At 53.6% G+C, this 13,934-nt stretch overlaps 1 protein-coding gene across 2 annotated transcripts in view; it reads right to left on the bottom strand.

Annotated features, from left to right (window-relative positions):
- The window catches only part of SRGAP3 (SLIT-ROBO Rho GTPase activating protein 3), a 69,944-nt gene that overhangs the window by 15,066 nt on the left and 40,944 nt on the right, over positions 1–13,934 (bottom strand). For both annotated transcript variants that reach the window (XM_071439273.1, XM_071439274.1), the window contains exons 5-11: positions 11,236–11,421; positions 9,726–9,854; positions 4,447–4,668; positions 3,907–4,008; positions 3,485–3,682; positions 2,151–2,235; positions 1,605–1,632 (exon numbers count right to left, since the gene is read on the bottom strand). In XM_071439273.1, coding sequence (XP_071295374.1) covers positions 1,605–1,632; positions 2,151–2,235; positions 3,485–3,682; positions 3,907–4,008; positions 4,447–4,668; positions 9,726–9,854; positions 11,236–11,421 — 950 coding nt within the window. The remainder of the gene's footprint in view (positions 1–1,604; positions 1,633–2,150; positions 2,236–3,484; positions 3,683–3,906; positions 4,009–4,446; positions 4,669–9,725; positions 9,855–11,235; positions 11,422–13,934) is intronic.

Genomic DNA, 13,934 nt, shown 5'->3' with positions numbered 1-13,934 from the left:
CCACATACCCTGCAGCCCCTGACACTGGTGTGACCCACATGGACACCACTGCAGCAGGAAACCAGCAGCACTGGTGGCCAGCTGGATTTAACACCTGCCTCCTACCACCGCCAGCTCAGCACTCCCTCAGCCTGAACAGGCACCAAGAGCAGCTGAGGAGATACATCCAAAATAAAGAATATATCCACAGCTACCCCAGAAAACGCTGGGGTATTCCTGTTCCTAAACAGATTTCACTCTGCTCACAGAAAGAGGCCAGAATGAGGACAGTGGGGACAGCCCCACAGTGCTGTATCTAACTTCTGTTTGGAATCCCAGGGATGGGGATGAGAAAAACACCACAAAATCCCAAACAGATTTCTGCCCTGCCCTCTGGCCCAGGCTGTACCGATGTCTGCAGGGGAGAGAACACGACTGCAGACACACACAAAACTGGGTGCTGGGAGCCTTCATGCAGGAGATCTCATGGAACAGACATGGACACTACACAGAGCTCGGTGCAAAGGGGACAGCAGGGGTCTGCTGGTTCCTTAATCAGATGCCTCTAACTAAGCAACGTGACTGTACACTCCTAGAGGTTCCAGGCACTCCTCTGAGGGGTAACTGAGTGAGGAGCAGAGGTGATGCTGCCTGTGGGAGCAGCCCTGCCCCACACACTGCAGGGACTGTGCCTGCAGCCCCAGGCAGGGCCCTGCACACAGCCCCAGGGCCCCACAGTGCACACGGGGAGCAGGGCCATCTCAGCTCCTCGGAGTGCCACACTGCACAGCCCCGCTCTCTGAAGGTGGCTCTCTGTCCTGACAGCACCTCGGTGCCCTGCTGGTGCCCAGCCCTGGTGCTGGCAGCACAAGGAGCCTCCTTCCTGCCTGGCAAGGCAGCCCAGGCTGCACCATCTGCTTCCCAACTTCCAACAGGGAACACAGCTTTGGGGCTGCTATTATAAATTCTATCAAACACAAACAAGGTTGGAACAAGCTGACACACAGAGAGCATCTTCTAGGGAGCTGTTTGGAGGCTTTGCTGGCCTGTGTCTCACTGTCAGAACACCAGCACACTCCTAGCAAGCCACCGGAGCTCTGGGGAGATGCTCCATGGACTGGACACGGATCAAAGCCTCCTCTCTGTCACATCTGCCCCAGCCCTATCTTCTGCAGTAGAGGGATGAAGTCTGTGACACAGGCATGCTCTGCACTCATAGGTAAAGCAGCCAGAGCTGGGAGAGGATTTCAGGGAGGTATTAAAGTCCTCAAAGGAAGAGGGATGGCAGGGAGCGAGTGGACACCTTGGTGTCACCCTGTCTGAACACAAGCCCACCTCAGCTATGCTCCAGGGCATTGCACTGTGCTGACAAAGCACATCCAGGCACATCAGAGCCAGCCAGCCAGAAACCACACTGCAGCAGAACCAAGGGCTGCTTGCCATCCCCCTGAGCCCAGCACTCCAGGCCATGCAGCTGGGAAGCAGGAGGTGGGCACAGGGACTGCCAGCACAGGGGCTGAGCCCCACCAAGCTGCACCAGCAGCAAAGCAAACCCCCCTTCCCACAGCCCCCTCCTGCCAGTGCCAGCCCTCCCCAGGAGCAAGTAAGGGGAAGAAAGTGCTCACCTGGTTGTTCCACACTCAGCTCTTTCACCTGTAAGAAACACAAGTTCCCATCATCCCTCCACATCAGCCACCAGCAAAGGACTGCAGAGCACAGCTGCACAGGAGCTCACACCCTCTCTGCTGGCTCCTACCCCCCAAGGAATGGCTTCCAGCAGAGAGAAGCTGCATGTGGGGAGGAGAGATGCCCACTGGTGCCCCCACCATTAAAAGACAGATTAGAAATCTGGAGGGAGATGAGGGAGAGGAAGGAAAGAGGCAGAGGTGGGAGTGAGAGGCAATCTCTGCTGCTGGAGAAGTAAGCCAGCACTTCAGCACACAGTTCCAGATTCAAAGAGATTTCCCCATGTGCATTCCCAAAGAGAATTGGGAGGAGAAGTCCAAGGAAATCATGGTTTTGTGTGTCACTGGTTAGGCTGAGCAGCAGCAGGCAGGCACAGAACCCTCAGTCACTCAGGAGAACACACACAGGGGAGGCTGGCAGATGACACTTGCTTTAAACCCTCTGAGGTGATGGGAGGATCCTCTCTGGACCTGACCCCAACTCACCTTCTCCCAGAGTTTGCTTCAGCAGGTCGTGTTTAGCCTGGAGCTTCGTGATGAGGTTACTGCCATTCAGATACTCCTTAAATTTCTGGAATTAAAGAACAAAGGGGTGAGTTAAGCACACAGCCCCTAATGGATGCTGCCGGGGGGCTCAGGAGGCTGCAGGCTGCACCAGCTGTGCTGCAGGGCTCAGCAGGGTCTGATCACTTCTCTCTGCTCCAGCCCCTGCCCTGATGGTCTTATGAGCCTGGTCTCCTTGGAGCTGCCCCTCCTGCCTGGGAACGCAGGGAGGGACAAAGAGTTCAAAGCTGGCTTTCTTTTGTCAGGCCTCTGGGAACAGCCTAGGAAATCAAAGCAGCTTTCCCTGCACTGCCAAGGCTTCGCCTCTGTGCAAACCAACAAAGGCAAGCAAGAACTCCCAGTGCTGAGCCCTCGCAGGCAGGGACTGCCAGGTGCCCCATGCAGCTGGGGACACTGTGCACAACAACTGCCATCCCCCAGCGAGGCTGTCAGACACCCAGAACACTCCAGAGCAAGGCACTACACAGGTAAGAGCACAGAGGGAGGCAAGAGATAGAAAATGGAAGATGGAGAATGGGAAAGACCAAATCTCTGCAAAAACCATTAAAGTAATCCCAAGCACAATTCCAAATGAAAATTGCAATTTCCCCCCAATTTACAATAATATTACTAAGAGAAAGCAGAAGCTCTTCTATGCATATGTAATACACCACAAGATGCTGTTAACCATAGGCTATGACCCACACTGAAGTGAGGGAGAATTCTGGTGAACTCATGGCTGCTGCCTGTATTTCAGGTACCAGAACAGAGACCTGAGCCCTGCCTGGGAGTGCAGCATGAGAGCTGCAGGGCAGGCACACACACCACAGCCCTGCTTTTGTGCCTTCCTTGGCATGTCAGCGGCTTCAGCTCATCCCTGGGCCAAGGGCAAATTTAGGCTGTAAAGGCTAGAGAGGAAGACTTGGCTCATGGTTCACAGTCCTGAAGGCCTTCCTGAAGAGACCCTGGACGGTGGCCCATGGTGAGGCCATCTGGAGTCTGCACCCTGCTCTGAGCCTCTCCTACTCCACTCTGTAAGTTTTGAATCTCATCTGGCTGCTCCAGTTGTTCCTTCAAAGAGCAAAACAAGGCAGGCACTGGATTGTCAGTCCCTGTGTAGTGCCCTGCCACTGAAATGCATTCCAGACCCAAATCTGACAGAAGACAAGTACTTAAAGAGACTGAATTGGTTCTTGCTCTTCACTAATGAGCATTTAACTGGGCCTCAGCCCTGGCAATTAATGCTTCGTGTCCTGTATGCCTGAGCTGAGACTCACAGTGAAATAGAACATTTCAGTCTCCTGCTGGTTGGCTCTCCTCTTGGCAATGTTGATTTTGCTCATGTAGGTCTCTGATGCAGCCGATTTGACCGACTCAGTGGAGCGGCTGTGCTGGAAGGCATCTGAAACATCAAAATCTTCCACTGTCAGCATGTCCTGCAAGGTCTGCATCGTGGCATCCAGCGTTTTCCGTACCTATTGGAAACAGGACAGCGTGGGTTTGAGGCAGACTGGGAAAAGGACACATCCTGAGCCAAAACAACCCCTCAACAGGCAGCTGCTGAGCCCTGGGCTAGCACTGGCTGCAGTCTGTGGGCACTTCCAGCTCTGCCATAGGAGGGGCTCCACACCTGAGCACACCAGGAGAGCTCCAGTGGAAGAAAGGCTCAGCAGTGCTGCCCACAGAGCCCACCTCTTACCTCTTCATTCTCTATCTTGAGGGTGGCCAGCCGAGACTGCAGCTGGTGGTACCGCATCAGCAGCTCGGTCTGCACAGGCTGCTGGGCGCTCACCTGGCACACCTGAGACAGGAGACAATCCACGGGTCATGCACGGACCAGACACACATTTCCATACCCACACCACTCCCTCCAGCCCCCACAAGCTCCTGGCAGCCTCCAGAGAGGTTGTGTTGCCATGTGTCCCATGAGCAGTGCCCTGGACCCAGGCCAGCACCGAGTATTTCTGCCATCTCCCAATTACAGCAGGTTAATCACAGCTCCCCTGTGCACATCTGTGGGGCAGAGAGAGCCAAACCATGGGCTCCCTAATTGGGACAGACATGGAGCAAGAGGTGGCCTGAAAGGAGGAGCCCTAACGAGCCCAGAGTCTCATGAGGAAAGGACACATGAAGAGCAGTGTGTGAAGGCAGCAGAGAGGGGTGAGGATCTGGAACAATTCCAAAGTGATGGTTTAGAGAGGGCCAGGCCCCTGCGCAGCCCCACAGGTGAGCACGTTACCTCATCCCCCATGTGAGGCTGGAACTCGAACTTGAGCGGCGGGCAGAAGACCTGGTTGCACATGTCCATGACGGTGTGCTTGTCGCTCCGCGCGTCCAGGTTGTCCACGGCGTTCTCGATGACGTCCAGGCCCTCGTGCCGCGACGTCTCCAGGTTGTACTCTGCAGACAGGTACGTCCTGAAGGTGCGAGCGAGGCTGGCATGGAACCCCAGATCGCAGCACTGGGAAACACAAAGGAGGGTCGGGTCACACAAACTCCCAGAGCATTTTCAAGGTTCTCAAACACAGATGGAAGTTGAAGCAAGGCGTGGCAGTGGACACCAGGCCCTGTGGTGTGGGCACATCCTGCTCTGTCCCTGGGCAGCTGCCTGCCTCCCACCATGGAGCAGCTCCTCATGCTGCTGATCATCACTCTCATGTCTGTCTTAGGGAAAATGATAACACTTGAGTTAACTGCTGCCAAAATACTGTACTTTACACAAAAAACTGGTTTTAAACATTGTTCCCACTATAACTGAATTTGGCATGTCAAGTGTCATACCAGAACAGGGATTTGCTGCCCTGAAAGCTCCATCAGAGCTGAGCCAGTCCTACCTGTGACCAATCCCCACCATGTCACCCAGCCCTGAGCACTGAATGCCGTGTCCAGCTATTCCTTGAACACCTCCAGGGATGGAAACTCCACCCCTTCCCTGGGCAGCCCATTCCAGTGTCTGACAACCCTTTCCAAGAAGAAATACTTCCTGAAATTCATATTGATAAACTCAAAGTGAAACCCAAAAGCTCAGCTGGTGCCACAAGCAGCTCTGACCCAAGAAGCCATCTCATGCTTGGTGCCAATGTGAGGTGACACCGCTCGGCTCAGATCACATCATGGCAGGGCTGTGCTGCCTTCAGCCTCTGCTCAAACCAGCAGCAGCAAAGCTACACTGCATCAATTCCCAGCCCCACTGTCCCTCCTAGTCTTTAAAACCTGTGAAAACCCATGTGCAATAATGAGCAGTTTTGTAAAAACTATCAAATTGTCACAGCTCTCCATTTATCCTGCTTCTGTTTAGCCTCTAATTACATTAATTGAGAATATGGGCAGTTATGGACTGGCACAGACCTGCCTTAAAAAAAATCAACAAGCAACACAAAAAAGATTAGGGGTGAATTTTCATTTGCTGCTTGGGGCAAATCCTCATTCTGTGCTGCAAGTCTTTCCTGTGAGACAGTTTCAGCATGAACACCTTTATGACCACTGCAGGTTGTACAGAAAGCCCAGAGCTGGAACAATGCAGCCAAGGGGCTGCACACAGATGGGGCAGGGACCAGGGCCAGGACCCCTGTGCCAGCACTGGGGGAGGACCAGCACTGCTGCCCTGAGCAGCTGACCACAGCCCTGTGCCCTGGGAACGGACTGTGCGCTCCTCAGCACCTCCCAGCCCCTGAAATCACAGCTACTTTGCTACAAAAAACAGTCCCAGGAGGAAACATGGGTGGGAATTCCCAAAGCACACAAAACCAAGAGGTACTACAAGGCAAAGCACTGAACGGCACACAGCCCGAGCAGAGGGGCTCAGGGCATTGCCAGCTGCTTTTAGGACAAAATTCCATGTGAAATGTTTCCCCTTTTCTGCTGCTGGGCTCACCCTGAAGCCGGCGGTGATTTGCAGTGCCCAGAAATCAGCTGCTCCTGAAAAGCAGGGCAGCACCTCCTGCACACTCTGCAGCCCTTGAAGCCCCTGGTGATCAGCACGGCTGCTTCACACACGGGTGCCCAGAGAAGAAAAGACGGAGCAGGGATTTCCACGCCATTCCCAGAGGAACACACAATGGGGAGGGGAGAAGAAAAAGGAAGAAAAAAAGACTTCAAACCAATGCTCCCAGCCCCAGAACAAATGGCATTTTCTCACCCCTCTCATCCCTTTGATGGCAAATAAATTAGAACCACAAATAATAATCCTGGCCCTTCCGCAGCGCCTTTCATCTGCCAAGCTCAGAGCTCCCCAAGCATTAATTCATCACGGCTGGTAACACCCTGCAAGGGCTGGAAATATCCCAGTGTTCAGCTTGAGAAACAGACCGGCTCCTGCAGCTCAAGCAAGCACATTTGGCCAAAACGCCATGGGAGCAGCCAAATACCTGTGTGCCTCCCACTGGCCACCCAGAGCTGCACAGGGGCACTCCTGGGCTCCGGGAGAAGGAAATGCACACAGGGCTCTGTGGCTCCAGCAACAGAGTCCCTCTGTCATCTGGGAGGCTGAGCCTGCACATGACAGAGTTCAGCCAGGCCCACGCCTCGGACCTGAGCAAGTGGAACCTCAGAGTAACACCTGAGTAGCACCTGTGTGCCCTGCAAGCCATGCCCTAACATCCCAGCAGAGCAGTAACGCCCCTGCCTCCACAGGACCCTGCCTGCAAACAAAGAGCCCAACTCATTTGCTCTGCTCTGTTCCCTCTTCTCTGCATTTTTTTCCTTATCTGCTTTTAAAAAAATATTCTGCATTATTTTTAATTATATGCATAATACAAAATAATTATATGTTTATTTTAATTTCTAGCCTCTACTCTCTTGACATTGCTGCAAAATCTAGAGCTGTACTGTGCGGCAAGTAAATCACAGAATCCTAGAATGGTTTATGTTGGGAGAGACCTTAAAGATTATCCAATTTCAACCACCCTGCCACGAACAGCAACACCTTCCACTAGCCCAGGTTGCTCCAAGCCCTGTTCCAACCAGGCCAGTAAAGCCAACTGAGGATATTTGGCATAACTATTTCAGCTGCTGTTTCTGTTCCCTAACTTGACTCAGCTAATTTTTCCAGGGACCAAGCAATTCCACAGTTCCATGTAACGCTGAATTTCCTCAGAGCTCCCCTCCTTTCCTGGCTTGTCTCAGATACAGCAATCACTAATCCATAGAGAAGTGGGCTACTGCTCCAGAAGGACTCAGAGGAGGCTGCACACGTTTTGGCAGATGAGTTTGTATGCAAACTGCCTGTTCCATTTTCTCTGCTGAATCTAGTGATACCTTTCATGTGACCACTTCAAACTATCTTGCAGCCATTTCCCAGAGAACTCCAGAGGGATGGATAAGGAGCTTTATCTCCTCTTCACATACGTGGCTGAAAAGATTAACTTGGTCACACAGTTAATGACAGTAATGAGACAAGCCCAGGCGCTTAAACAGGCACATGTGTCATCCGAGGAGGAGGCCCCGTGGTGCACTGACAGTCCAAGGCTAATTTGATCTATCTCTATATTCTTCCCTTCCTTTCTAGGACAAAACAACAAGGCCACAGGAGGCAGAGGGGCAGACGGCTCTGCGCCCCTTCACGGCTCCTCTGATGGGCTTCACAGTTCTCATTAAACCTCAGCCCTGTGAGCCTTCCCTCCCTCCCTCCCTCCCTCCCGGAGCAGCTGGGGCCTCTGTCTCGCCAGAGCAGGAGAGTGGAGCATGGCTTTGTCACCAGACACTGCTCTGCAGGGACACCCAGGGAGCAAGTGATGGCAAGGCTGTGCCCAAGAGATGACACTGAGGCAGCTGGGATTTGGGGGAAACGCCGGTAAATTGGCTCTGCAGTGTCCTGACGGTTCGGATTTGTGTGAAACCAGCAGCTGCACGTGGCAATTTGTACCGGAGATGCAGGGGTGTGCGAGCCCTGTCGCCTCTCCTGTGTCCCAGAGAGGCAGCACGGTGCATCCCGGGCTCAGAGCTGCCCCAGGCTCAGACTGGGGCCAGCCAGGCTCAGAGTGTGCCCAGCCGGGCTCAGAGTGTGCCCAGCTGGGCTCAGAGTGTGCCCAGATGGGCTCAGAGTGTGCCCAGCCGGGCTCAGAGTGTGCCCAGCCGGGCTCAGAGTGTGCCCAGCCGGGCTCAGAGCAGGGCCAGCCGGGCTCAGAGTGTGCCCAGACGGGCTCAGAATGTGCCCAGACAGGCTCAGAGTGTGCCCAGCCAGGCTCAGAGTGTGCCCAGGCTCAGAGTGTGCCCAGCCAGGCCCAGAATGTGCCCAGCCAGGCTCAGAGTGTGCCCAGACGGGCTCAGAGCTGCCCCAGGCTCAGAGCTGCCCTAGGCTCAGTAGTAGCCAGCCAGGCTCGGAGCGTGGCTCACGCAAGCTCAGCTCACACATCCAGTATTTTGTTTCTTTGGTGAACAGACTTTGTAATTGGGGAAATTTCATTGCTCCATGTTAAAGATGCTTTAGCTGAAGTCCCTGAAGGGATTTCTAGAATGTGGGAGAAATGCCATCTGCTGACTCCAGAGGAAGTGTCAGTGAGGAAATAAAAGCTGGGAAGAATAATATAAACAGACAGAGCTAAAATGGAACTCAGCAAATCTCCAGAAAATCAAAGTTCAAAAATCTCCACAAAACTAAGTCATCCTTGCTTAAAAAATAATTTAACAAAAGAAAGATAGAACATGCACTGCAAAAGCAGAAAGCCTGCAGATAAATCAAGGTGTTCTCATACCCTGCCATTCAAATGTCTCCAAGATCAACTTACTTGTTTTTTAACACATCTTCAATAATAAAGAGAACAAAACATAATGAAGAGTATTTTATCATATATGAAAATCTTGAAGTCATTGGGGATTTGCATCAGACTTACTTTAATTCTCAGCAGTGTAACTACATGCTAATGGGGTAGGAAAGGAGGTAAACATTCAAGCAGCTTTTTAAATTGTACATTTAGGTAATGATGGTAACTCAGTGCTTCAAGCTCAGCTATTTATGCACTCACTGAGGCAACTCCAGCAGGCAGAAACTGCACAGTGAAATCTACACGCTGTGGGATGCCCGATAAAGGAAGAAGCAGAAATCCCTTCTCTGGGCAAATCCCTTCTCTGAATCATCTCAAAGCAGTTTGTAGGAGTCACCAGCGCTCAGTTCCTGCCGTTGCCATGAAGCTGCCTCCAGCAGTTCCTGCCCTGAGGCTGTTCCCTGCAAGGAGCACCGGGACAAAGCCCCAGGGCGCCTTCCCCAGCCAGGACAGCGCTGCCACGTGTGCTGAATCCCCACCAAAGTCACCGGGTCATAGAGAGAAAAAACCCCTCTGGCTCAGCACCACAACGAAGGCTGTGCCTGACCTGGGGGAGCATTTCTCTGTCTCCAATCCAGACTAACCAATGGGCCAAGAAGAAACCTCAGTCTCCCCTGGCTCACCCCAAGGCAAACCCAATTCACAGGACACCTTCAGCCCCAGTTAAGAATATCCCAAGGCCCCAGAGACAGCCCTTCAGCAGCACAGGGTGCAGATAGGAGCCCAGCAGGCTGGCTGGGCCCAGGAAGGCACTCACATCAATGAGGTCAGAGACGTCGTGGATGTAGTACTTGCTCACGGCCGCGTTGGTGGCTGCCAGGTTCAGCAGGTAGTCATTCCTGGCTTTTGTACACTTCAGCTTGTTCTCAGAATACTTGGCTTGTCTCTGAAAAAGCAGAATGCAGTGTCAGAGCACAAACAGGGTGGTATTGGCACAGTTTCTCCTGCCCAGACCCCCACAGCACCCTGCAGCCTGGGTGTGATGAGGTAATTACTAAAATTTGGTGTCTGGTATGAAAACAGGGACCTTGCCAGGGTGGAGGAGATCCCATCTGAACACCCCTCGCACTGCCAGCCAGCCAGGATGAGTGCATCCTGCTCAGAGGTACTTGGAGCCCCTGAGCACAGCTGCTGCTGGGGATTTTGGCATCAGTCAAAACCAGAGGGCCAAATTTTCCCCCCAGAAATGCTGACATACATTTGGACTTGCTCCAGATGTGTGCAGCTGTATCAAAGTGGAATCTGGCCCAGAGGCCCAAGCTACACAATTCAGAACAGGACCCAGAATTCAAAACTGTAGGAAAGCAGATGTGCTCCAGATCTGGGACATCTGCTCAGGCAGATCCCTGCTCTGAAGGCTGAATCAGAAGATTAACCCTTCCGAGAAGTTCACTGTTAGAAATGTCCCAGGGCTGGGTGAGCCAGTGAGTAAAGGCATCCTGGTTGGGGAAACTGCCCCCTTTTCTCCAAAATTAACACAAAAACTTGTGGAGATCCTGAGGTCACAGGGATTTGCTAAGGCCACAACAGCACAAAGGGTTTTGCCTAGCAAATCCATCTAAATACTGCACTCTCACTCCCAGACAGTCTACAGAGGAAGAACACTGGTATTTCATAGATCCAATTGTTTTTTTGCTACCAGGAGTCAGTGCCTGAGCGAATCCAAGGCTGTGGATCATTTTTAAAAGCCCTTTTTCAAAGAACACATGCCAGACAAACCCCAGTTTTCCAGACCAGGGTGCATCCCCACGCAGAGTGGGGCACCCTGCTGCACTGCCCTCCTCAGCACAGCCTCTGGGGTCCCAGTGGCACAGCCAGGCCCCCAGCACGCCGTGGCCTGAGCTGCTGCTGGAGAAGCAGCTCCAGCACCTCTCCCTGTCCTGTGCTCCAGCAGCCATTGCCCCCAGGGCCCCTGTCTCAGCTCTCCCTCTGCAGAGACAGCCAGGAGGGTCCACGTGGCTCTGAGCAGGTCCACCCCTCCATCCAAGGCTGCACTGCCTGTCCTTGTCATGCCATCCTGCCTCTGAGTCAAGCCTTCTCTGGAAGCTGGTCCTGCCCTTCTCCACAGCCAGGAGCAGGGATGACACCTGTGATGGCCTCCTTGGGTTGCCTTCAGCAGAACGCGCACACGAGACACCAGCCCTCCCAGCCCCTTCCCAGAGATACAGGAATGGCCTCACAGACAGGGACAAGGCTGAGGCCAACCCCCACTGCCTGCAGGGAGCCCCAACCCCAGCCCAGGTCCCTCTTCCTTCCCTCTCACCCACCTTCTCCTTCATCTTCTCAATCTTCTTGACAGAGCTGCGCCGCTGCGGCCGGTCCTCATGTCGCAGCAGGTTCACACTGATGTCCCCTGACTTGTTGAACTGCTTCTCCTCCTGCTTCTCTGCCTCCTTCAGCTTGCTCTCGGCACTGATGCTCTCTGCGTGGTACATGTGGTAGGTCTTCATCACCTGCAGGCACAGGAGGTCATGAGCCCCCTGCCCATGGTCACCTGCAGCACCAGAGCAGGACAAGCCAGCAGCCCTGGGCAGGGCAGAGGGGCTGTGGGGCATTAAGGAACACAGTGGGGAGGAAAGCTTGAGAGAGGAATCCCAGCCCCAGCCCTATTTGTAGAGGCTCCAGGCTGGCCTAAGAGCTGTGATGGGGGGGACATGATCCAGCCCATGCCTGCAGTCAGAGCACCGTGTGCCTGCCAAGAGGGAAATAAGGAATAACCTCAGAGCTCTGCAGCTGGGATAAGGGTCTCCATGACAAGTGACTGTGAGGGAGGCCACAGTCACTCTGAACTCCCTTTTGATCTAACCCCTCTGTTCCTACACTTGGACTTGCTAAGCCATCAGCCAGCCCTTGCTCTGCCACCCAGACAGCAGAACCACCCCAAAGTGGAGGAGCTGCAATCCCCAGGCAGAAATGGGGTTTATCTCCTGTCACCAGCTCATCCTCCCCTTGCTGCCAGCAGCAGGCACAGGCAGTGCCAGCACAGGTGCAGCAGCACCTTCTCCTTCACATTCCAGATCCAGGAGGGATGATGCTGATCCTGGAACACTCTACAGGCAAAACTTCCAGCACAACCTCCCCTTTCAGAAACAAGAGCCCAAAGGGCACACTGGATCGTTTTAATGGAGCTGGCAAGAGGGACACATCTGCTCCTCTCTCTTTATGCCTTTAGTCACACTGTCCCCTTCCATCATCTCCCTTCGGGATGTGGGTGGTTTATTTCACATTGCCTTGACACAGCACACAGTGCCTGACTGCTCACTGCACTCAGCCTCAGCAGGGCTGGCACTGCAGCCTGGGACACACTGGGACATACTGGGACACGCTGGGACACGCTGGGACACGCTGGGACACGCTGGGACAGGCTGGGACAGGCTGGGACACGCTGGGACACGCTGGGACACGCTGGGACACACTGGGACAGGCTGGGACACGCTGGGACAGGCTGGGACATACTGGGACACGCTGGGACACGCTGGGACACGCTGGGACACGCTGGGACACGCTGGGACAGGCTGCCTGAGGCCCAAGGGTTAAAACAAGCAGGAGTCCCCAAAGGCAGGAGATTTTTACACAAGGTTTAATGAAGCAAACACAGCTTTCCTCAGCTGCCAGCAGGACCCAGGAGTGTTTGACTTGGAGCAGGTCAGGCTGAGCTGCAGGGCCCCTCCTCCTGCCAAGCACAGCCCTCAGCCAAAGCAGGCTCCCAACGCCCTTCAGAGTGCACAAACCCCCTGCTGCAGGGACACCCCAGTGTGCAGGGACACCCCAGTGTGCAGGGACACCCCAGTGCAGGGACACCCCAATGCCAGGGACACCCCAGTGCCAGGGACAGGCAAGGGGCAGTGAGCAAAGGCTCCTGCTTGGCCCTGAGCTGCTGCATTTCCAGACCCCAAAGATTCTTAACACAGATTCCAGCCACATATTTCAAACTGCCTTTTCTGCAGTGAATGTCACAGGATCCACATAGACCAGAAGATTCCTGGGATTTTCTTAAAGAGAAAGACCAGAGGGTTTCACTGAGCCCTCCTCACCCTCACTACCTACATCTTTTTGTGAACACACAGAGGGAAGTGAAAGGAAAGTGCTGCATATCAGGGCTGCAGGCAGCAAGAGAGAAGGCTCCTGCAGCACGCAGAGAGGCCCTGACACGACATGGCAGAGAAGCCCAACGAGTAACAGGGCTCCACATTGCAGGGTTCTGTGAAATCTGAAGGTTATGGGACAGTTACCCAACCAAAACAGACACCTTAAACAACTCGCTGTGCTCCTCACCAGCTGCCCTGCCACACAGCTCGCTCCTGGAAATTCAGAGCATATTTCTGTTTATATCTGCCTTAATTTTGGCCAGGGCCAGCCTGCAGTGCAGCAATCAGCCCTGATCTGCAATTCCCTGGTGCCATCTCGGTGCCTGCAATCAGATCAGGCTGTCCCTGGCCTGCAGTGCTGTGACACAAAGACAAACTGCCACAGCTGCGTCCCGGGGATCCTTCCTGCAAATCAGTTAATTAGCTGCAGCCAAGGAGGAAAAATATGTTCCAATGTTCATTAGTTATTTAACAACACGAGTTGTGTTTTCCATATTAATTACATGTTCTGGATAAAGGCTGTTGCCAAAATACCGGCCATAAATGGCACTGCTGGCAGTCTCCAGCTACAAGGGCTTTGTTCTCCTCAACAGCTCATCCCCAAGGTTCTGACCAGCAGAGGAGCCAGAGCAGAAATGGGGGGACCGTGTCAGGTACAGGCTCAGGCCCCCTCAGCCTTCTGCCTTTACCAGCTCCAGCTGGTACCTCTCTCTGGAATCCATAAGGAGGAACCAAAGGAACAAAGCTGGTTTTAACTCACAGCTGAACTATTTCTGCACAAAACCATTCACAAGCATCTCCACTTCAGAATGAAAGTCATCCACTTCCATTTTGATTAAAATCAGTGTGGCTTTGGTTCTCTCCATACAGACTCCACA

This window comes from Agelaius tricolor, unplaced genomic scaffold (assembly GCF_023055355.1).
Source record: "Agelaius tricolor isolate 1412-34295 unplaced genomic scaffold, bAgeTri1.0.p SCAF_14, whole genome shotgun sequence".
In the NCBI taxonomy this organism is placed as follows: domain Eukaryota; kingdom Metazoa; phylum Chordata; class Aves; order Passeriformes; family Icteridae; genus Agelaius; species Agelaius tricolor.
Note: the sequence above shows the minus strand (reverse complement) of the source record. Positions and strands in the feature narration are given on the sequence as shown.